This window comes from Anas platyrhynchos, chromosome 5, assembly GCF_047663525.1.
Source record: "Anas platyrhynchos isolate ZD024472 breed Pekin duck chromosome 5, IASCAAS_PekinDuck_T2T, whole genome shotgun sequence".
NCBI classification, from domain to species: Eukaryota; Metazoa; Chordata; class Aves; order Anseriformes; family Anatidae; genus Anas; species Anas platyrhynchos.
In genome coordinates, this window is record NC_092591.1 from 60,340,193 (window position 1) to 60,365,219 (window position 25,027).

A 25,027-nucleotide genomic window follows, 5' to 3' on the forward strand; every position below is an offset into this window, starting at 1 on the left:
TTCAAACACAATAAAGGCACAAGCTTGGTAGAACACATCTGACAACCTGATGAAGAATGCCAGTTTCTCAATTTAGCAGAACAATGATCTTGAATTAACACTTGTAAATGCTGAGCTTAACATCTTTTCTCTCATTCTTTATATGAACTTCATCTTTTATGAAGCGATTGCCCCATTTCCCTCAAGCGTTCCTAGAGATTACATTCAAAGAGTTTGCAGGCATTGCATGCCTTGATAGGAAATAGTGGGGAGCTTGTACATAAAGGCATATAGCATTTGCTGAGTGCAACATGAACATCGATTTCCATAAGGAACTAACAAAATCATGCTTTTCTGCAAAATTTCTCCCTGATTTTGCAGAACAAAGGACAGACAATAGATGAATCCATGAACCTTGTCATAAAAATGATTTTCAAAGGAGAGCTGTAGAACCAATGGGTGCTTAATTTTCTAGTCAATGGATGTGAAGGTACTCAACATGCCATACAAAGCTCTATTCATTTTTTGTAATGTTTAAATTGTATAAAAGAACAGACCGTATCACCACAGCAAGAGCTGAATATATTCCATGAATTGGTTTCCAGTATCTCCAAAGTTTTCAGTACATCTCAAGTAAACCCATCAGATAAAGTGAAATACATGCCTTATGAGTTATGGGAAAATGCTTCTACATCATTAGACAATTTTCAGCTTATATTGATTTAATTTTATTCTTCGTATTTTAACTTTTCATTACTGACAACATCACTTCTGGAATGCCTATGCAGCTCAAGGACCTACCTGACTGTGCTAGCCACCATGAAAAACACGCAGCAAGATGCAGTTCCTGCTTACAAAGTTTATGCTAAACAAAGATAAGGCAGAAAATGAATGTGAGATAAAACAGGCAGTCTTGTTTTAACTACAATGAATTCAAGACTAAGCCAAGAGAATAATAAAGTATCCTTAAATCAAGGTAACATAATAGATATTTTTGCCTCTTTTCACTACCTTTATATATAAACTATGACCCTAGTACTCAGAGTCACTGGGGTAAAAGGAAAAGTAGCAACAATGGCTCTACAGCCATTTAAAGTACCTCTTCCTAAACTGAGGGTAATATTCCTTTCACTCTCTGTATTGATTTTAGATATTAAATTTTATGCCGGAACTCGAGCACTGCTCTTCCCATCACAGAAAATACCATTGCTCAGAAACTGGATTTCACCAGCACAAGGCATGAATGCTTTATACTATTCGGGAGGCTAATCAGCCACCTCCACTACATGCTTCCCATTTTTTTAATAGTTAAATTCCCCCAATCCGCAAGCAGTAACATGAGCTTACTGTACTCTGTGCAACAGTACTGTTCACTCACAACAAAAGAATGATACACAGTTTACAGACAATGAGTCAAGATTCTTGTATCAGACGTGTTTTCCTCAAAAGGATTTGCTATGGCATTTGAAGATAACCACGTACCTCCTGGTGAAGTCTCTCAGCATTTGTCTTCTATTTGGTGACAGAGCAAATCCTTAACAAAATGATGAAGTATGCCCTGGATGGCAGTCGTTCCTGTCAACATGCCAGCTGAGCCCACATTTATAGAATCACAGAAACACAGCATGATTTGGGTTGGAAGGGACCTTAAAGCTCACACGGATCCAACCCCCTGCCATGGGCAGGGTCACTTCCCACCAGACCAGGTTGCTCGAAGCCCCATCCAGCCTGGCCTTGAACACCTCCAGGATGGGGCATCCGCAGCTTCTCTGGGCAACCTGTTCACCTCAACACCCTCAGAATAAAAAATTCCTTCCAAATACCTAATCTAAACCTACCCTCTTTTAGTTTAAAACCATTTTTCTTATCCTCTTATTCCCTGACAGAGTGCCTCCCCAGCTTCCCTGTAGGCCCCATATAATGTCTCACCCGAGCCTTTTCTTCTCCAGGCTGAACAATGCCAACTCCCTCAGCCTGTCTATAGAAGAGATGCGCCAGCGATCTGATCATCATTGTGGCCTTCCTCTTGATGTGTTTTGTTATTTTCACATCCTTCTTGTGCTGGGAGCCCCAGAACTGAAGGCAGGGCTCCAAGTGGGGTCTCACAACAGCGGAGCAGAGGGGGAGAATCCCCTCTCTTGTTCTGCTGGCCACACTTTTGGCTCATGTCATCATCATTTTTTTTCATCATCAATTTATTCTCATCGTTTGTTACTCTTTCATTTATTATTCTAATAATTTATTTAATGGCTTTAAACTAAAAAAGGGTGGATTTAGACTGGATATTCAGAAGAAATTCTTTACTCTGAGGGTGCTGAGGCAGTGGAACAGGTTGCCAGAGAAACTGTGGATGCCCCATCCCTGGCAGTGTTCAAGGCCAGATTGGATGGGGCTTAGAGAGACCATTTTTGGTCTAGTGGGATATGTCCCTGCCTGCAGTAGGCTGGTTGGAATGAGATGATCTTTAAAGTCCCTTCCAAACCAAAACATTCTATGATCCTATTTTACCTAACAGGAGCTGAGCATATAAATGGTTATGGTACTGTAGAAAGCTTTTGTATGAATGTGCCTATACACTTTGCCAACCCCATATGTATTTCTCTCACATGCTTGGACTTCAGAGAAGCATTTATGATCTTCATTTTCTGTGGCTTTCAAATTTAATTCTGTGGTAATAAGAACAGTCAGTACTGTAGTAGAACTACTAGTGTAATCCAATGAAGAGTTTTAATTTTATTTTTTACCACTGACAGATTGTGGTGTTCTGTTGAGTCACAATTACCTTTCTTAGTACCTCGGCCACTCTGTGTGTGTGTGTGTGTGTATTGACAATACCTACTGGTCACAAGTCCATCCTGCCATTTTTTATATTGACTTCTACCCCACAAGAATAACATTTGCCATTGTCAGAATAATTTCTTGCCATGTTCAAAAAAAATCTATTTACTTGAAAAGAAAAAAAAAAATGTTTAATTATACTGACTTCAACAGAAGGTTGTATTTAAAATAAAGGTTAAGACTATGAAAAAAGGTATTTAAACTCTCCTTCTCATCTTGTACCTTTTTATTTTGTTACTTTCCCCAGAGATTTAAAATAATTTAGAAGGAAGAAAAAAATTCTTTAGAATTCACTCTATTTATAACAGCAGCAAAACTCTGCTTAGTAACTCAGATTGCCTATCTCCTCAGTTACAAGTTTAGTAACATGAAATACTATCTACCCACTTAACACGTACAAACTACCAACAAACTCTGCCCATGACTTTCAAGTTTCTGCAATGAGAAATGTAAGCAAGTATCACTGAAAAGAATGAACTTTGTGCCTAGCCAAAACATAACTGAAAACAAAATATAATTATCTACCTTTCAAATACTTCAGCTTTATCTTACTATTATGCTGGTGGATGAATATAATCCTGTTAACGTAACTATCTAATCTCCTCCTATTTATTCACTCAAAAGCAGGAGGTCAAACATTTGTCTTTGTGGTATAAATGGGAAAGATGTTATAATTCTCCAGGAACCTCAGTTTAATTCCAAGAGCTACTCAGCAGATGTGTTTAGGGACATACTTGGAATTTGCAGGTAGAACAGTAGGTGCTCAGCATTATCCAGTCCCAAGCCCTAGGTCATGATCTCTGGGACTGGCAAAGCATACAAGCTCAATTTAAACTTAAGAGCAATTCAGCATAAGTAAAACAGGGCATTAAAAAAATAAATAAATCTATTGATGGAAATGGGTATGAGTAAACAGAAGGTAACTAGTCAACTACATCATGTATAAATCTGACTAAAGATGTAAGAGAATTTTGTAAAAAATAAATAAATAAATAAATTTAATTTTCAGTTTTGTACCGTGCTTCTGTACCATATTATATCTGTATAAGATACAAACGCTGAGAACAAGCAAAATGCCCTGTATCAAACATTGATAAATACCTCTGTGTGCAGTGTGCATGTATCTACTGCATCTTGAGATTTTATCTGAAAATTCTCTGAGACAGCCGTTACATTTAAAGCAAGTTAGTTTTTTAAGCACATAGCTAACCTTATTAAGAACTTCACCACAGGATTTACATAGTGCAAGTTACTTACACTTTTATAGTATATATAATATTAACCCACAGTGATATTAAAAGAGTAACGCATCTTATGATAATTCTGTGAATGGTAAAGTCAACCAGCTTGAGAACATGATTTATTTTTTTTTTTTTTTAAAAAAAAAGGAAGCCGTATTTATATCCATAAAAAAGATCAATTCCTGACTTCCTCTAATTTCTCAATAATTTCAAATGTGAATTTGAAACTTGACATCTCTGTCTCTGCTGTTCTGGTCAGACTAAGTGTATTCTTTCAACTGAATGCATAACAAAATAACCTACTGGCAAGTAAAATTTCCTGCAAAGAATGTAAAATCTATTTTCTTGTGACTACAAATATTTATACTCAAATTCAGTTATCAACTCAAACGCCCAAATGTTTGTGGGAACAGGAGAGCAAACAAATCTAACTATAATGAAACAACTCAATTTAAAAACTGAGGTGACTATTCATGGAAATACTTCACAGTATTAGCCCATCCTATCTGTGTAATTTATAGTCAACGTATTTGAATGTGACAATATTTATTGCTATGAAACTGGAAAAAGTGACTCGTCAGCTGACTTTAAACAACCACGTATCTATTGCTGTGGTGATCAGGTCATTTAAAATTCTTCCTTTTGAATGTGCGTCACAGAGTATGAAGAAGTCTCATGAGGAACTTTCTGGCCAAGGGGATTTACTGGGCCTATTATTCTGCTCCCGATATTTATCCTCTGATTCCGCAGGAATAGCTGTTCCCGGTTCAAGAGTTTCTGATCTAATATGCAAAGCATTTACAACAGTCAGCAGGAAATCCAATATGCTTTTGCCTGTGCTCTCTGGAGCTGGTGTAACTTTTCCATTAACTTAAACAAATGCTGCTGTATTTTTAGACCGTGTAATTACCCTACATCAGCAGGCTGGGCCTTGTGAAAGTACACTGGAGAAAGATTCGAGCCCTGTGTTTCTCTGCTTATAAAACTCTGAAACCCAAGCCCTCGGATGTGGTGATTAATGAAATGCCTCTAGATCATTTGATCTGATCCCACTTGCTGAGGTAAATTGTTTTAGTTTTCCATTGGCATAGATAGGATTTTTTGGTATAATGACTGGAAGGTAAAGACTTCACACTTGAAAAGACATACCACCCTGTGTTAATGGATGACCACTGAGAATTGGAACATGTTTTAACCTTCTTCATTCCTTCCTCAAAGATGAAAGACTAAGGAGATATTTTTGTTATGTCCAAAAAAAGTTCTTTGCCTGAAATGCTGTATGAACGCCCTGGTAACAGCATTAGCTCTGTAATTCTGCTGTTCAAAAACCTCAACAGCTCTGCAATTACAAGCATTTGTCAAGAGGCAACAGGCATTTGGCAATGACAAAATCTGTCATTTTTTCTGAAGTTGGAGTGTGCCAGTCAACAGCTGCATTAGGCTGTCATCATAATGCACCACAAAACATCAGCAGATTCACAATGCTACCATTAACGCTTTAATTCAATGTTTTGATAACAAGAAGCTCCAAGAGGCATACAGTTGGCCTCTTCCGTCACAGAAGTCAACGCCTACTTCAGATTTGACTATGCCAAGAGATTCAAAATGGTCACTATAAAACATGGCCAGGCCATGCTTTGTTTGTTACAACAGCACATTTTCTTTCTTTTTTGCTTGTAAAACAAAGTTTTGGTTTCAGAGAATGAAGAACTGGTTTATGAAAATTGTGTTACCAAGAATACCTATTAAAATATTTTTGCTACACCAGTAAATGAGTTACCGATATATTTAAATTTACAGCACAGTACAAAGCATTAGAACATAAAAATAATAAACTCTTATTGTGATTTGGGAATTTTATATAGTGCACAAAGGCCAGTAGGTTTCAGCAATTAGTAGTTGTCATTGAGGTTCATAAAAAAGTCACACAGATGCATTAGAAGCATCTTATATATTAAGACAACCTGATAATGCAATAAAGCAATAAATAAATCAATAACTAATAAAGCAAATGATAGTTTCATGAAAAATCTGCTTTCTTTTATTTTACAGTCCAATATAACTTCTTGTATCTCATTCCTGATCTGTAAGGCCATCTTCATTTCAGCACATGGCTCTCGAGTACGTGAAAAGACTTATTTCCTGTTGTGAAAAGACTTATTTCCCATTTTTTTTTTGTTTGTTTGTTTGTTTGTTTACCAATCTAAATGAGACAGAGTTTGATTAATTGTGGAGTTTTTAATGCATGGCGTTTGTCATCAGTTCTTATGGCAGCAGATTCTACATCCCACAAAGTGTTCTAAGAATGTTGCCAACATTTGTGTTCCTTACATCTCCATGGAACGTGACTACTGTTAGGGAACAGGAATCTCTGAAGAAGGTAGAAACAGCCTCACAGCAGTCTACATTGCATATTCAGAAGCTGCAACTGTCCAAGAAACGTTAGAGAAAAAGACATCTGGATCCCCAAAAATAGGCATATATCACCACTTACGTGGCACCTGAAACACTAGGGGATAACATCATGGAAGGCACAGCCTCTGTGAGTTGGTACATGGATAAGGTCAGGGTGTTTTTCAGGTGAAATAAGATTTGAGAGGTGTAATCTACAGGCATGTCCTTAGCACGACTTATGAGGCCACAAAGTTTACGATGAGAATGTACAGAAAACACAATCAGAAGGAAGGGAAGAGAAAACATCATCCACAGACCTTAACGTAGAAACACACATTCTTTTTTTTTTTTTTCTATTCCCTTTGTGAATCCATTATTCATCAGCATGAATTTTCTATTCCTTGAGAATTTCCTCACAACCCATAAAGCAAATATTGCACAGAAACTTTGCTATAGTCTATGCATTTCCAAAACCAGTTGGCAAATACAGTGAAGTTGTGTGGGTATTTAATGACTTGTGACAAGAAAACCGAATCTCTTCCTTACTACAAAGCTCAAAGAAGATTTTGAGCCTGTCACAAACAAATTATCCGCAGCTTCCAGTGATGCTGGGGAGAAGTAAGATATATAGTCACCTCTGAAAATATCATTAAGAGTTAGCTTATATTTCCATGGGGAACAAAGTGATGTTCATAAAATACAACTTTAATTACCTACCTACTAGTTTAAAAAGGATTGATAGTCTGAATTCCTCTGAATGATGGTACTTCAGAAGCTCAACTGAAGATGCAGAAATGTGGATGAAGTATCCTGGTTTTGCAAATGATTCAAAGGAACTGTAACCAGAAAGCCATGTATTCTTGTGTATAACAAATGTCGATTTGTTGTGAAACTCTTCGCTTTTTTCCCATTTAGAAAGAACAAGGGTATTGTTGGAGGACAACTGAAGAAAATAATTAGGTCTCTCAGCTGTTTCAAATGAAACCAAGTTGGAATCTGAAAAAAAAATAAAAGACACACAGAAGTCATTTATATGCCATAATAAACTAAAGTCACTCTGATGTAACATACTGCTATCAGTAGCATGGGCAATGAAAACTGGCAATGGCCTTATCAATGAAAATGCCCTGAATCTTTTAAGAAAATATAATGATATATGGATTTTAGAGTCCTAGATTCTGACAAACACTTGTGTTTGTTGTTTTTTTTTATTAGGACATTTGCCTACACCAGGACAAAGGAATATAGCCTAGCAGTCAATTAGAACTTCAGTTTACAGCCTTTGCTAACCATTTATTTAATAAAAATGTAAACTTCACCTCATTAGCTTTGCAAGTTATGCTTGCTGTCAGGAATTGATAGCTCAAGAGCTCAGCTTTTCATTAAAAATAAATTACGAAAATGTATTTTGCATTCAGCTTACAGATTTATGTATTCATTTCTAAGCAGTCAGCTCTCCAGCCCTTCCCCAAGAAGGTTTACAGCAAAGCCTGTTTTCTGGCAAATGTATCCACATGATACCTTACCCTTAAAACAGTACTGCTGATTTCAAGCAAGCCCCTGTACGATCAATTGCAGAGTGGCAGATTTTGAGCCTGTTACAGGCATCTGTTTCTTACAAAATTACTTCATTCTGTTCTGCTGTAAACTCTTCTATTCTGTTGAAAAAAGCCATTAAACTACTGTAAAATCAACTAACCCTCCAGACCTGGATAGCATTTCTTGGGGAGAAAAAAAAAAAAAAAAAAAAAAGCACAGAAAACAAATGATCTCTATTAAACAGATCCAGTGGTTTTTTTTTGGTTGGTTGGTTGTTTTTTTTTTGTTGTGTTTTTTTTTTTTGTTTGTTTGTTTGTTTTTATAACATGTATGAAAGATCAGCTTGGTTTTTTGAGCATAAAAAATTTGACTTATTTGAAAAACTTAGTTGCACTTGCATCTTTTTAATAACTGCCTGTAGCAAGTAGCTATTTGTTCAATAATGACAGACACTCAGTATGATTTATAATACCTGCCATACAGCCAATCAATTTCAAGATCCAAAATTTTCAGTGGCTATGATTTATCTGAAACTGATGAAACATATCCATTTTTCTGAGGTAGTGAAGAACCAACAAAGACACATAAATGAAGACATGGATATGAAAAATACAGCACTGATTTTATAAACTCTTCCATGGCCAAATGATGAAACACTATTCTCTTAAATTGAACTATAAGGCACCAATTCCACTTGCCAGGTTCAATTTTATACAGGAACAGTAGGACTGACCCTCCCTTTCCAAACCCAAAATGAATGCAATGTACAAGTCTCAAATCTATGATTAATAAAAGCAATCTGGCCCTGGATATTCTGTTACATGAGCTCTTGTGTCAGTTCTATAGACAACAGTTAAATGCTTCTCAGTTTTTCACTGACCCTTACCCCTTGTTTTTGATTACACAAAGACAGCAACCTTCAGGCTGTCCAAAGACATGATCAGAAGACTATAAGCAGTAAAATTATATTGAGGCTTCAGTGCTCTGTGAGCAGTAAAATTGAGTGTGCAGACAACTATAGCATTTAATCAATGTCACAAAGTGCTGAATATATTCTTGTAAGTCTTCTCAACCTGTCTAAAGGTGTGCAAGACCTATTTCATCTGCTGAATTAACAACAGATTCCTTCACCGGGAAACTTAATTCAGGACAGGAAGACACATTCACAGCACACAACTTCAGCTCAAGTTGAAGCCAATGGTCATCTCTGTACAAGACAATAAGTGATGGTGGCAGACTGAGTGAATTAGAGAATACTTTTCTTATATCATCTCTTTCCCATTCTTTTCCATGTCCCAGTTCTGCCTGAGGAAAGGTGGAAGGAGCAACACATATCTGAAGCACTGGGCTACAATACTGGTTTGGGGGCTTCTGAAGGTTGGGGTTAGAGAAGAATTGTTAGTTTTTCAACTAAAAGTATCTGTTTCTAAAGCTAACATCATGTAATTAAACCAGCTAAATCAAAACTTTTGCAGACAACATTAAGGTGCAGAATCAGCTGACATGAAGAGAAAAGATTTTTTGACCCAGGTCTGTAGTTAGACATAGGCTAGTATTCAAGGAGAGAATGTGCTCTGCCTTACTTAAGCCTCTACATTACAGGGACTTTACCATGTGATTTGGGTTTATAAAGTCCTGAAGTAAGCATAAAGCTCACTGCGTGTCCATCTTCTTGTCTCACAGGGAAAACAAAACCATCCACCAGTTTCACTGCCAGTACAAATTCCCCATCCAAGTAGCTGACCAGTTTGTATGGGCCCTTTCCCAGAGCTGTGGAGAAAAAAAAAAAAAAAAAAGACAGAATTACCTTTCATGCCCAATGTCACACATTCACACATGCTTGAGTTCTACATAACAATACAGCACACGAAGAGAAATACATCTCTCTGCTCTGAAAACTCTAGGTGCTATATACTAAACTGTAATGACAACCAAAACAAAGTTACACTCTTTTAGAAAATACCTGTTCTCAAAACTATCCAAATTACCTAGACACAGTACTGAAGAGCTGAAGACTCAAGACCTGAAGACTCAAGACTTTGAGACTCAAAACTTGAGACCTGAAGATTCAAGACTTCTCAAGACTCACCATTAGCTTCTCCTTTTTCTCCTTCTCATCCACTTTTCTAAGTTAACTGAGTCATCAGTAAATAGTGTTCTACAGACCATCCTGTGATGTAAATTTTTTACTTGTACGTCCCTATCAATTCTTACTATTATTTAAAACCAATTTTACTAGTGTCCACAGTGTGAGGCATTTTGCAGGAAATAGTTTGTTGCTGTCAAATATCAAAGAACTCCTTGAACAAAAAGCTTGACATGAGTCAGCAGTGCGCGCTTGCAACCCAGAAGGCCAACTGCTGCCTGGGCTGCATCAAAAGAGGAGTGGCCAGCAGCTCAAGGGAAGCGTTTGTGCCCTCCACTCTGCTCTTGTGAGACTCCACTTGGAGTGGTGTGTCCAGGTCTGGAGGCCCCAGCACAGGAAGAATGTGGAGCTCTTGGAACGGGTCCAGAGGAGAGCCACTAAAATGGTGGCTGGAGCACCTCTCCTATGAAGAAAGGCTGAGAGAATTGGGGCTGTTCAGCCTAAAGACGAGAAGGCTCCGGGGTGACTTTATTGCAGTTTTTTAGTACTTAAAGGTGGCTTATAAAAAAGATGGTGAGCAACTTTTTACTCAATCAGATAATGACAGGACAAGGGAGAATGGTTTTAAACTAAAAGAGGGAAAATTTAGATTAGAGGTTAGGAGGAAACTCTTCACTCAAAGGGTGATGATGCACTGGAAAACAGCTGCCCAGAGAAGCTGCAGATGCCCATTCCCTGAAGATGTTCAAGGTCAGATTGGATGAGGTTCTGGGCAACCTGCAGGGTGGCATCCCTGCCTATGGTGGGGAGATGGAACTGGATAATCTTTAAGGTCCCTTCCAAGCCGAGCCATTCTATGATAACACTGGGAAACATGACAGGAAGAAATCAGCATTGCAAGTAAAGGAAAGGGCAAATTTTACCTATAGGTAAAAAAGATAGAAGCATGTGAGGTTGTCATTTCACAAATCTCACAATGCCACACTCCTTCAGTTAGTTCCAAGTTCACAGTACTTTGAAATTATTTTTGTAAACTCCTCTGTTAAAAACAGGCATTTTAGACCACACTTGAGCAATTTATTGCACTACTGTTTTACCCACAAACCAGGAGATGGCAAGCATCCATCTAAGTTAGAAGTCTCCCAGAACTTCTCAGCTGATAGTTGCAGTTAATACCATTGATCCTCAAAATCTGTTCAAACAGGTTAAAACTATGAACTGAATTTTGCAGCTTGTTCTTGTATTCTGTCTCTCACTAATCTTAAAAGATATTAAGAGTTTTGAAATGCTAGGGAAGCTGCATGTGGTATGAACATGTGGCCCATGCACAGATAAACGTGTACAGTGATATTTGGTTACCTTTAGTGCAGGGAGCTGAAAAATATTTTTAAAAATACTTAAAACATATATTATTCTGGATATGTTAATATACATTTAAGTTTTAGATCTCTATTCCATTCAAACTTGAGAAAAAGCTATCAAATGAGAATTTCCCCTTACCAAAGACAAAAGCTCCTTCTTCTAGATTCATGAAAAAATGTTACAAAAAGTTACATTCAAAAAACCTCTGTCTAAAAGAGTTTCTTACCTTCCTGTCTCCAAAACTAAGTAATTTTTGGCAATGCTACTGTATTTGAGGTAGAAAAGGAAATTTTTTAGCACAAGGATTTTTTTTTTTTTCCACTGGCAGCTCTGGAACATCCTATGTTGAGTATTTATGAGCTGGATTAGCAAGCAGTGGGAAGATGAGATTAAATAAATATATATTAAGCATGTTTATTGCAAATTTTTCCAGTGTACAACCCTACCATATTCCAAGTAATTTGTCAGTGAGAAATCAGCAAAAAATAAAACTGATACGGCACTTCAGAAGTTTAGGTTACCATCCAGCTTCACTACTAACACACGCTACTGCCACAGATGTTAGAGGCACTGCCATTTCCATCTGTTACAACTGCAAGATTACCTCATCTCGGGCTGTATTTCATTTATAAAACAAAACATAACAGAAATTTAAAACTGAAATCATCTCCTATTCAACTGAATTTTATTTAAATTAATTTAACAGCTTAATTAGTGATTTAGCTAAAATTCCACTGCAATATCAACTTGAACCTACTCAAAATCTTTTCAACCAGTATATGTATCAGAAATGGTAGCTTCTTGGCCAGATAGCTTGCAGCTGATACATCGCACAAGTCCCTCCTAACTTAGACTCAGTTCTTCTCCAATATCTTTTTTGGCATAAGCTGCTGCAATATGGAGTCTAATAGAAGACCAGAATATCCCGATAGACATGCTTCTATGTGAGCATGATAAAAAGAGTTATAGAATAAATAGCCGCAGTCCTGATCATTCCTTATATCAGGCTGGCTTACAGTGCTTACATCTATGCCATGTCTAACAATGCAGACATCCTCAATATAACTTTAAAATAGTCTGCATAGAGATTCCAGTGCTACCACAGTAATACAGAAGCACAAACTGTATCCAGTACCAATTAACCACTGAAGCTTTACTCAAGAACTTTGTATCAGTTTTGCACCTTTCTCTGAGATCCATCATAATACACCAGCAATACTTGTTGCTCAGGAATTTAAAGCTAAGTCAGGCATACCAAAATAGATAGTTCAACATTTAGTCACAGAAAGTTGAATTATACTAATTACTAGCTCTCTCTGGTGGCTGCACACGGGATGACCATTCGTTTAACAGAAACAACAGGTATCAAGTTTTTGACTGCATTACTCCTTAAGCAAGGAGTGCCACTAGTACTATGGGGCTGAATATTCTATTAATTACTTAATTGTTACCCATAAACATATAGCAACTGAGATAAACAGACATGGGCCTACATAAAGAGGATCATTAAAAGCCTTTGGAAAAGCAAAATTTAAAAAAAAATGGGTAAAATAGATTATTCGTTACTTTAATAATTTATCATTTGCAACTGTTTTCATCAACATAGTATTTTTAAACAAAATACTACGAGTAATATAAATAAACCAAAAATTCTATATTCTTATTATCAGCTCCTTTAGGACTTACCTTTGTTGAAATATTCACAATCATAAGCTAAAAAATAGAAAGAAAAGAAAGAACAGTTGCACACATTCTGCAGATAAACAGGTTTTCCATTATCCTTTATTGATTGAGTCGTAAATTAACTATTTGTCTGAGCTATATCACACATAAGCATTTATTCAAACATTTATTATTGCTTAATATTTATTTCACTACACTGATTTAAATAAAACATTATACTTTCTAGCAGAAATCCTAAGCTTATGTATCTATAGTTGGCTTTTTGCGACCTCTAGTGGCTAAGCGTAAACTTTGCTGTCTTTCCATGCTCATTTTAAAACACGCATGCATCGTTTCTATCAAAAATTATGAATAATCCTCTTGCTCTACAACAAATTTCCTGTGACTTTGAGAAAGCTGCATGTTCTCCCCGTGCCACTGCAAAGCTGTAAAGATGTGGTTGTTTGTTTCCTTCAATTCTTTCTTTTTTTGCCCTGTTTCCTTCAATTCTTTCTTTTTTTGCCCTCTTCCACTACATCTTTGCGGAAATGACTGTCTTGTGTTAGACATTTGCACCAGGTGCCATAGAAAAATGTCCCAGATTTTTATTTTATTTTATTTATTTATTTATCTACAACCTCTCAGCACTGCTGAATGGGAATATCAAGGTAATTACAAAATTCTGCTTAAAATCCTTTATTTACTTTTCTTTCAGAAGACTTATCTTCTACATTTGTACTGGAAGGAGCATTAAGGCACATCTATGTTTCCTGGACTCTGTTAATTTTTGTTTTTAACAAAAGTTCAGTTTGAGGGATGCCCTTCATGCCATATCCTAATATCCATTTACCATGACCTCTCCTTTCACATCATGGGACAAGGAAGAAAAACTAGAAGTGCATCACCCACCAATATGGAAAGCAATATGTGATCCAGCTACACAAAAATGAGCATGGAGATTAGTGAGAGGCACACACGCATCTTTCCACCCCACAGCCACTCATGCTGTAGCTCCACTAATTTGTCTTAAGAGTTTCCTTCCTGGTTTTAGGGAACTCAGTGTGTTTGACTTTTCAATAAGGGTCTCATGAATACAGTTGCATCCACTGGCCATGCTTGTTAAGTAAACTTACGACACACTCTAGGGGATCTCCAGTCTACAGAAACTCCATGCTGGCAGCACTGATGGGCATATGCTGACACACTTGTACAGAAACACTCGCAGTCACCTCCTTGGTTACAACCGCATGTATCAGTCAAGCAGTTTGAGTAAAACCAGGTGACATCAATCTGGAAATATAAATATTACTAATTAAAACTATTCATACAGACACTGGCAACAATCAGCACAAAGCCACAATTCCTTCAAAATTTAACACATAAGACTTCTATTAAAGATTTTAACTTACACAACTTCTTGAAATACAAGAAAAACAGTGTGTTAGACCATATCATAAAATCTTGTACAGTACTCAGTAATAATTAAATCAATGACCCACTACAAACATGCAGGCTGAGATGTTAATATGAGCTCATTTTGCATGCCTTTAAACCATAATAAACTATATAGAAGCTTATTAAATAATAGAAACTCTTTCTAAACTGACCACAAATAAATATATCCCAGGAGTGTTAATAACGCTAGATACATGTAAAATGTAAGAACTAATAAAATAGATGGAAAACTTTTCCCATGAGAGTGGTTCATTCTCTTCATGTAATTAAGCAATTTTATGGGACAGCTTGTGATTTTCCCCTCAGATTACTCTGAAGTCCTGTCTTAGGGGACAAAATTTCAAAGAAATCTGTCAATGTTAATTTGCATTCTACATGGATTTACACTTAAATATTTACAGTCATAAGGAACACAACTGATACCTTTTACAGTGAACTAAAACCAATGTTTCATTAATACAACTTTAACATTGCCTTCCCTTTTCCTCCAAAATAATATTATACAAAACAACCCTGCAAGATTCCGTGTTGTCTTTCATGAAGAATCTCCTTTCTCCCTAGGAACCCTTCCGACACTTACAGTTTCTACACTATGTACACAGTTTCAACACCAGAACACCTTGGGATACGTCACTCTCCATATAACACCTAGCCCTGGAAATCAGCTCTCCCCATTCTTGAACTGAGCCTGAGCCTGATGACTGAACAAGTTGCACGGTTCATTTTACTTAGGTGGTTGCCTGAGTGAGGAAATGTATGCAGTTTTTTTCTAGGAATGAGTTTTTCACCTATAAGACTGCCTAGAATAAGCTATAAATTTATTTAAACATGCCTGAAAAATGTGCATGTTATGTAATGCATCTGAGCAAATGAAAGCGAGTTGTTACAATTCTGTAAATTTTTGTGCTTAGAATGAAAAACAAAAGGTAATACAAATTGGGTATAATCTTGTCTCCACTCATTGTAAAGGTGACTAATAGTACTAACCACATTGTAAAAAGGCTAAACAGTGCCAGTGGTATTATATGGCATATATAATGCCAACAAATGGCTCATATAATGTACAACAAATGGCTTACTGTCTAAGTTAGCTAAGTGCAGATAGTCTTTGTGACAGGCCCAGTTAAACACTCCCATTTTAGAATCAGAATAAGTATGGATTAGGCTTTCTTCATGTCCTCTTTTGCTACAGTAGTAAAAATTACTCTGTTATGGAAGACATGAGCTGAAGAGTAGTTATCTCTAGCGAGATGTTCACTTGCACATCTTTCTACATGTGACCCCAACTCACCACTGGATGGCAAGCTTCAAATGCTTCACTTAACAGGATTCCACATTCCTTCTTGGCAAAAGGCTCTCTAAGTGGATTCAAACTGCATGGATTTCGAATGTCAGAGCTGTCAACACACTTAACAAGAAAGCAAAATGAAGGGGAGAAACTTGTTTCATCAGAACGTTTGAACTTACAAAATATAGTTTTGTTTTGTGCGTTTTTTTGGTTTTGTTTTTTTTTTTTTTATTTTATTTTAAGAAATGTAAAGCACAAAAAATGCATCATTTGAGAAACTTAAGAGAGAATAAGATATGGAATTTAAAGGGTATGCTAATCAGCAGAAATGAAAAACACATAGTTTCATTTGTCTGACAGCAGCAGGAAAACATATACACACATATAGCTCTAAAAAGGGTTGCCACAAAGTCTGAATCTGTAGTCTTTACTTACCTGAGCAGTCAGTTTAAATAGCAAAGATCATTTAAATAGCTTTCATTAGAATGGTCAGAAATCAGGTCTTTTTACGCTAGCTACTATGAATTTATTTTGCAAGACATTTTAAGTAACAACTCAGAATTTATGTGCATTTCACAACATACTGCTTCACTATTCAAACATCAATATTCATTATTTATATAAAACATACATTTATATAGATAATGGATTTCAAACTATATTTGCAGATCTGTTACTTAACTAATGGTTACATTGAATAACTGTGGAACTGTTCATTTTATGTTTTCTCTAAAACACTCTGTGTAGAAACAAAGGCAATTACTTTGTTATGCTTAATGGATTATGACATCTCTAAGAACCATATATATACTGTCTTTTGCATTGCTGCCTAATTGAGACTTCGGTGAATGCATGTCTTAATTTATTCTAGATATACTGGATGATGTAACAACAACATATATAGATCTACTATCAAATACATTATTTTTCCAAGTACCTCTACAGCTGTCCAACTGTTTCCAAATTCTTGCGAGTTTGTTAGTTCAAAATTATCTGGAGTCCTCAATTCATTTATTGTTTTCAAATCAAAATTTCCACATAATCCAGTCAACTCACCCTGAAACAACAAATAACAAACATAACATATTTCTTTCTACAAGATATAAAACACTTCCAATCACAACTGCTTTCAAAAGTTGCTTCATACATGTCCGTCTTCTGTTGTTTCATTATAAATTTGTCAGGATTCAATCCTTTTCAGCTAATTTCCCCCAAAAAAGTCCAGCTGTTTGGGATAATAAAGTTGTGAAAGATACTTTATTTTGACAACATCAGTATTAATCCCTTTAAATTGTGTATCTCTAAGCCTTTGAGAAGAGAGCTGATCTTTTGTTCAGAGAAGTGACCTGCTTGCTAGCAATTTTTTTTTTTTTTTTTATTTTACATTTCAGCAAAATTGCACCTGCTCCAGTCAGGCAGGGAATGAGTAATGTAGGAGAATGTTGCCCTGGGAGGTTTATTTCTGCTGTTAAAGAAGTTAGACAGTAAACAGTAAATGGGGGGGGGGGGGGGAGAGAGAGATTGTAAATGAGAATGATTAATTTAATTGACAAGGTAGTTAAATACCTCTCTTCTTGACACTGCTATTGAGGTCCTACAGGCTTCATGATATATTGTCTGTTTTCTGAACAATGATGACATACATTTACTTAATAAGACTTACACGAAGATTTCAAAGAAATGTCATTAAGAGTGTTGACTTTCACTTACCTGCCACTGATGACCCATCTGTACATGAACTGTTGTTCTCTGATCCCAAAGAACAGTGATGTACTCATCAGGAAAATGAACAACAGTGAAAAACCCGGCTTTCCATAACTGTATTTTTTGTAATTTGTCCATGTAACTAGATGAGCTCTATTCAAAATAAAACAAGATAGCTTATAATGTAAATAATGTATCCACAAAATGTTCACTTGATAGGAACATGTAAGTAAAGCGAATGACACAAATGGTTCTTAGACAGAAGTCCCAAAACTGAAAAAAGACCACAGGGGAATCAATGTTTAACCGAAAACGGTCTGGATTCTTCCTGTGAACAGTGTTGGATTTTTATGAATTTATTATTTTAAAAGTTGATTTTATATCAAATTTACAGTATGAGTAATGACAATTAAGATAAAACTGTTAATGGTTCATCATGGAGGTATAAAATTCACTTAGGTATACAGCATTGCATTCAGAAGGTCTTAGCCAGCTGCTTTTTTGAATATGTGTAAGTGTGCACGGAGCATCCTCTTGAAATAAGTGATTGTCTAAATATGTACAAAGACTGCCATCTTCCTTACATAAAGCATTTTTACCTGCATACAATATCATACAGATGCCAAATTATTTGTAGCACAGGCTAAGATGTCTGTTTTAATTACAAAATACCTCACACAATGACACAACACTTTCTCTGTTTGTAAACTAACAATAGTATTACTTATACTGAAATTACTATAACTACTAAATATTGCAGTGACAGAGTTTGCAGTTTGGCCATAACAAAAATGAAATTTTTGTTTTGGAGCATATACCAGAAACTGCAATTTAATTTTTTGCAGAAGTATAAGAATATTCCTTCTATACAACTATACTCCAGAATTAATTAAAATCTTAGTTCTAGTGGAATTAATAGCAAGACACCCACTGACATCAAAATATCTGTATTTTTCCATAGACACATCAAGGCTAAACAGAAGAATTATAATTGTCTAACATTTTCATGAAATATAGCCAAGATTTTGTTTAAGATTTTCATTCAACAATACAGGTTTGATCAGCATTCACTGTGAAAATATTTACACCTCGGCTACATAACTGACACAGTTTTGTTTGTTTGTTTGTTTGTTTTGCCAACAAGAAAGAAAAAAATACTCAGAGAGAGACATACTCTGCCTTTTAGCAGTATTAAAGGCTGACACTTACTGGATTCCCGGTTTCATCATCAAATATTAGAGAAGATTTTCCAACATTAATGAAAATATGTTTTCTGCAAATAATTCCAGTATTAAAGCAGTTAATATTCTCTATAATAACTGAGAAACTGGTTGAAGAAGTACCCTGCAAAGAAAAAAAAAAAAAGGTACTTTTAAATATACTAATATAATGATAATTGAAATCAGTAGAAACTTCTGTACATTATTATGTGATGTATGACTTAAAGTCTAAGTAACACCAAAGCTTAAATACATGTAGTACTCAGTATAATGTACAAACAGGACACAAGTACAAGGGTAGTTTTTAACAGGTAGTTTTTTAATCCAGTTTTACATAGGCTTAAAAAAAAAAAAAAAAAAAAAAAAGTCTCACCTTTACTAGATAAACCTTACAAGCTCCAACAAAGTCAAATGTAAGTCCATCAAATGTTCTGTAATGTCGATCACCATATGCAGTACACATGGAAGGGCAAGGATGGAAGGTGCATTGGAATGATCCATGCTGGCAAATGCTGCAAAATGTATGACCAACAGTGGTAATATCAGCCATAACCACAGACAAATGATTATACCTACTGCATTAAGCAGCAGAACTACTACGGACATGTAAGTATGAGGACTATGGACTGAACCATTATGAAACTTTAACTAGAAGCAGCATAAATAAATCAGTTCCCTAATTTTTATTTATCACGTATTGAACACACATAGCCTGTGTTCCTTCCTGTTGGACTTCATAGGTTCCAGAACATACACACATTGAAAGGGCATTTCTTCTGTTGTAACAAGAAAAGAAAATGCCACCCAAGGTAACACAACTTATTCCTCAGTTACTCATACCAGCAATGGGCTACAAGGATAAAGCTATCTCTATCAGGTTCTCACAGTACATTTGTTTCTATACTTGCTGATTCTTAAATCCAACAAGCAATGTATCCTACTACTACCATGCTTATTCACTCTATGATTGAATGGGAATTTTGCATAAGTAAAGAACGAAGAAAAAAAAAAAAAAACAATACTGCTATTCTGTTAGGTTCCTTGAAAGAACTGCTTTTTGTTGCTGTTGTTTTGTTTGTTTTGTTTTGTTTTCCTGATACATTGGTATTGTCACAACCAAACCTTAGCCTAAGAATAGTTCAGTCAGGTTCTGCCTATGGCTACTTTAAGTATTAATATGCTTTCACCACACATACAGTAAGTGACTTTTAGGACCTTTCTGAATTACATTTGCTTTGTAACTACCTAACAGCAAGGCTTTGCAGCACTGAATACTGTGTATTCCTGTGCATCAACCCATTGGCATCTGAGTTAACATTTCCATAAATGTCATATTTACAAATAATGGATAAAATTTCATTTCCAGTTTCCACAAGTAATTTTTTTAAATGTTATTTTTTAAAAATCACTTGTACACAAAAAAAGTCCCTTGATAAAGGCAGCAAAGTTGGGGCCCTGGTAACTTTATTACAGCTATAACAAGATGTATGTTATAAATATAGGTTAAACTAAATGGAGAACATGATATAATTTCAGCACATACCTAAGTTTATTTTCAAAATATTAAATGATGAATTACCTGATTAAATGAATGTTTCATATTTTACAACTAACGTATGAACCTGACTTACAGAAATATTGGATAAATCACTGATGTTTGACATCTCATACTAAAGCACCAATAAAATTTTAAGTTTCATATCCGTATAACTTTTTCTTTTCAGCTCATATTGCTATGAGATCTGACAGGTTTAGAACACCATTGTTTGTATAAGGACACCAGCAATCAAGCAAATAAAGGCATCCAGTTCCCTGCAGCACCATGCTTCCTTCTGCTCCTTTACCACATAACTTGTACCAGCTTAAGTAATTTTCCAGGTTTTCCAACACTCCACTTGGAAGCAAGCTTGTGTTTCATGTATCTATATACCTACATGAAGTATTTGGTTAAATTCAGTTAAAAGTACTACATGTTAAAAGTGTTTGTCATAACAAAGCACAAGTAGAGTGCAGTGGGACTCACCCAGCCAACTCCAATCATCTTAAAGCACTGCCTAAGGCAGGCACCCAAGCTGATGGAGAGAGAAAGGCAAACGAAGGAAAGTACACATGGATGGAAAGAGTAACTGCAGCTTCTCATGCTCTCTGTGAAACATTCGGTTTCAGTTATACTCTGGAGAAGAGACATTTCTTAACATGCGAAGAGTAGGAAACTCCTTTGCAAGTATTCTCTTTCAGGAAACCTAATATATTTACAGTCCTAAGGAAGGGCTTAAGAATATACTAGGTCTTCCATGTCCTCTGCTCCAGTCTTTTTGCATATTAAGTAAACTAACACTTCATTATCAGAACCTAGAGAGTCCCATTTGGAAAAGTAGAACTACTAGCTGCTTTCAGACTTTGACTATCCTTTTTTAATATGTATTTTTAAGAAGTATTTGTTTAAGAACACGGAATTGAGCAACCTATAGAGACTAAACAAGCACAGCTACCTGCAACATCTGTCTCACCTGGCACAACACAGCACCAAAATGCTACTCTGGTATGTTCAGTTGGTACCACAACAATTTCTGTTTAATCTCAGAATCATAGAATGACAGGTTGGAAGTGACCTTCAAGGTCATTTATAATTCTAACCTCATCTTCCACTGAACCAGGTTTCTGAAAGCCCCATCCAACCTGGTCTTAAACACCTCCAGGGATGGGGCATCCACAGCTTCTCTGGGCTGTCTGCAACAGTGCCTCACCACTCTCTGAATGAAAAAAATTCTTCCTTATATCTAATCTAAGCATACCCTCTTTTATAAGGTCTCCCCAGAGCCTTCTATTCTCCAGGCTGAACTCTTGTCAGCCTATTTTCACAGGAGAGGTGCCCCAGCCCTCTGATCACCCTGTTGGCTTTCCTCTAGACTCACTCCAACAGCTCCATGTCTTTATCAATTTGAGAGCCCCAGAGCTGAATGCAGTACTCAACATGAGGTCTCACAAGAGACAAGCAGAGGGTGATGATCACCTTCCTTGGCCTGCTCGCCACAATTCTTTCAATGCAGCCCAGGGTATGTACGGTTGGCATCCTGGGCTGCAAGAACACATTGCTAGAACACATCAAGTCATTGCAACTCTTGGAGTGCAACCATCCAGCCTATTCTTTATCCACCGAGTGGTCCACCCATCCAATCCCAACGTCTCTCCAATTTAGAGACAAGGATGTCATATGGGAAAGCAGCAAAAGCTTTGCACAAGTCCACATAGATGACATCAGTTGTTCTTCCCTTACACACCAGTGCTGTAGCCCCATATCATAGAAAGCCAACAAAAATGTCTAGCACAATTTGCCCTTAGTAAAGTCATGTTGTCTGTCACCAATCACTTCTTTGTTTTCCATGTCCCTTAGCATATTTTCCAGGAGGATCTGTTCCATGATCTTGCCAGGCACAGAGGTCAGACTGACTGGCCTGTAGTTTCCTGGGTTTTCCTTTTTTGACTTCCTAAAAATGGGATTTTTATGTCCCCTTTTGTAGTCAGTGGGAACTTCACTGGACTGACAGAACTTCTCAAGTATGATGTTTAGTAGCTTAGCAAATTTATCCTCCAATTCCCTCAGGACCCTTGGATATACCTCATCAGGCCCCATGGACTTATGCACGTTCAGGTTCCTTAGATGTTCTCAAACTTGATAAACTGTTTAATCTAGCCAGTATATGTTCTGGCTGTTGTACTGAAAACCAAATTAATCCACCTCAAAAACTGGGAAACACAGAACTGCAGTTCAGCCGTACTCCTGTGATAGATTCAAAAGTCCCTGGGATTCCATTAGTACTTTTTCAATATAAGAAATTACTTAATTTGTCTTTTTACTGTTGGACAAGTCAGATTAATAGTTATGTTGCCCATACTAAATGAGATATGAATGATAATTGACACTATTTCCGTGCATTAAATAGCATTATTGTCATTGTAATTGTTATGACTGTTTAAATGGTCTTGCTGAGTGTTCTCACGCTTTGCACAAGCAAAAATGCACTTTTCCTTTGACATATCAAATATACTCAAGCATGCATACAAAGCAGTCTCAAAGACCTTTGCACTTTGCATCAAATGTGTCACTTCTGTAGAAAGCAGAGGTGGTTGCAGACTCCGTGTCAATGGACAAATGATTGCCAAAAAGTCATTATCACTTCACTTGTCTTTGCTTCTTGGATGTGGAAGACTTGAAAAGCCATGAGGATTATACAGAATTAATGGGCCTGGCCTCAGAAAAAAATACAGAAGGCTTAATATCCAGTCTTTTCACCTGCACTGCTGCTGCCTTTGGTGAACTCTCGTACAGATTAAATGGAATATAATAGTTCTTTCTGATGCAAGCAATCACACACCAGGTCCAATTGGAGAGGCCTTTGGAAATAAGGGGGTGAATAACCCGGGTCGCTTTACCTGCCTGCCCAGTGGAGATGGCTTGTAAGTCGCTTCACCAGTCGACCAAAGGACTACAAATATCTTCTAGAGCAGATACTGAGGACCTGACGAGAGGCAGAGGTAGGCAGTCAGCACAAGGCTGGAGGGGGCAACGATATCCAGACAAGGCAGTGTCTAGCGCTGACTGGACAAGCCTTCACTGTGCGAGGCTATAGTGAGCTGCACAGGCCAGGCGCAATAGTTTACCAGGTGAGACCAGTTAAATGTTCCTGGTAAGCTAAAAGAAGGGAACAAAAGGAAGAAACTGCTCTGCTGATAAGCTGAAGGCTACAGCACTACTACATGATCTTGATACTTGACAGTATAGCTGATTTTTCTGAGGCTCTAAACAAACACTTAGTGCCAAGTTGAAGCATTCAACAGTAGACAAAGAGAACAGGTGGCTCCATCAGGAAACAAGTTTGTATCAGGATTATGCAGATGTGGTATATTTTCACATCTTAGCCTTAGTGAAGCTTATTGAAATGTTGTACCATGTTCTACTGAGAGCACTCAAGGATACTGCGGAGTAACATAGCTACAGAGAATGAGATATATTTACGACACTGGACAGTGAAAGGATCAGGTCTCTGCATATCACTGAGTGGTCCTATCAACCAAAGTCTAGTGGAACACTTCCTTTTAATGCCAATTCATTCATCAGTTATATTACCCACACGCAAAGCCAAACAATATATGTTACTATGCTCAGAAAATGGAATTGCTCAATACTGTCCTGAACTCATCATTGTAGCAGTCCACACGCTTATGTTTTGGGCTCTCAGACTGCTTAGATTCTATGATAAATGTTAAAATGCAGAAGAAGGAAGTTTTGATTTAACAAATGTCACTTGGGTGTAATATTTGAAGAATTTTTCCTGTACTCTAGGAACATTGGCCAAGGAATATTCATTTTGACTATCTTGAAAGAATGACAATCAAAACAGTGATTTTTCTAAATCACGCTTTTCCCAAATTGAAAATTGCCATTTTTTTTTCCAACTTTCCATCCCCAAACAACATATTGTTTTGTTTTTAATGTAAAAGTTTCCTCAAACAACAAACCCTAAAAAAAGTCAATTTAATAGTTCTTTGAATGAGCAGAAATACAAAATTAGGGTGGATCATTTATTAGAATCTAGTATGAAATGATTACAAAACATGAAGGTAAAAAATAGAGCAATAATCAAGTCAGAGCTAAATAACTAAAATTAAATAAACACATAACTAGATCTGCACTTACCATGTATGACACGAAGAAATCACTTTGTCACCTGGAAAGTATTCCTTTCCTTTCCATGAACATGGACATTCATCTGCTTCCAAGCACACATCCCCATGCTTAACAAGACTAATAATAATAACAAAAAAAGATATACATTCAATAGAAGTAAACCTGGTATCTACATGCAGAAGTATTTTCCTAAACTTTACAATAATTTTATAATTATAATTGAGAAATAAGCCATTTAAAATCTGAATAAGCCATTTAAAATCTTTAAGTCATTTAAAATCTGATATTGAAAAGGCACGATTTTATTAATATTTATATACGTGTAATTTGGTAATTTTCTTTCACAGGTATCTGCATATTGTATCTTTAGTAACTACTAGCACTTGGGACATCCAACCCTCCAACCAGCAATCTAAGTTTTTCCAGATCTCCTCCAAGCTTTTCCAGATTTCTTTTAACTTTTTTAACTTAACTTTTAAGGGTTCAAGGGCAGGTTGGATAGGTGTCCCTGCCCATGGAAGGGGCCTTGGAACTAGATGAACTTTAAAGGTCCCTTCCAACTCAAACTAT

General features: G+C 36.5%; 1 protein-coding gene across 1 annotated transcript in view; it reads right to left on the reverse strand.

Annotated features, from left to right (window-relative positions):
* Positions 1-25,027, reverse strand: part of OTOG (otogelin) — a 107,950-nt gene that overhangs the window by 36,185 nt on the left and 46,738 nt on the right. Inside the window, exons 24-33 of the mRNA XM_027459061.3 lie at positions 24,467-24,574; positions 19,142-19,280; positions 18,758-18,892; positions 17,555-17,701; positions 16,782-16,901; positions 15,848-15,964; positions 14,235-14,391; positions 13,126-13,152; positions 9,603-9,761; positions 7,170-7,448 (exon numbers count right to left, since the gene is read on the reverse strand). Of these exons, the coding sequence (XP_027314862.3) occupies positions 7,170-7,448; positions 9,603-9,761; positions 13,126-13,152; positions 14,235-14,391; positions 15,848-15,964; positions 16,782-16,901; positions 17,555-17,701; positions 18,758-18,892; positions 19,142-19,280; positions 24,467-24,574 (1,388 nt within the window). The remainder of the gene's footprint in view (positions 1-7,169; positions 7,449-9,602; positions 9,762-13,125; positions 13,153-14,234; positions 14,392-15,847; positions 15,965-16,781; positions 16,902-17,554; positions 17,702-18,757; positions 18,893-19,141; positions 19,281-24,466; positions 24,575-25,027) is intronic.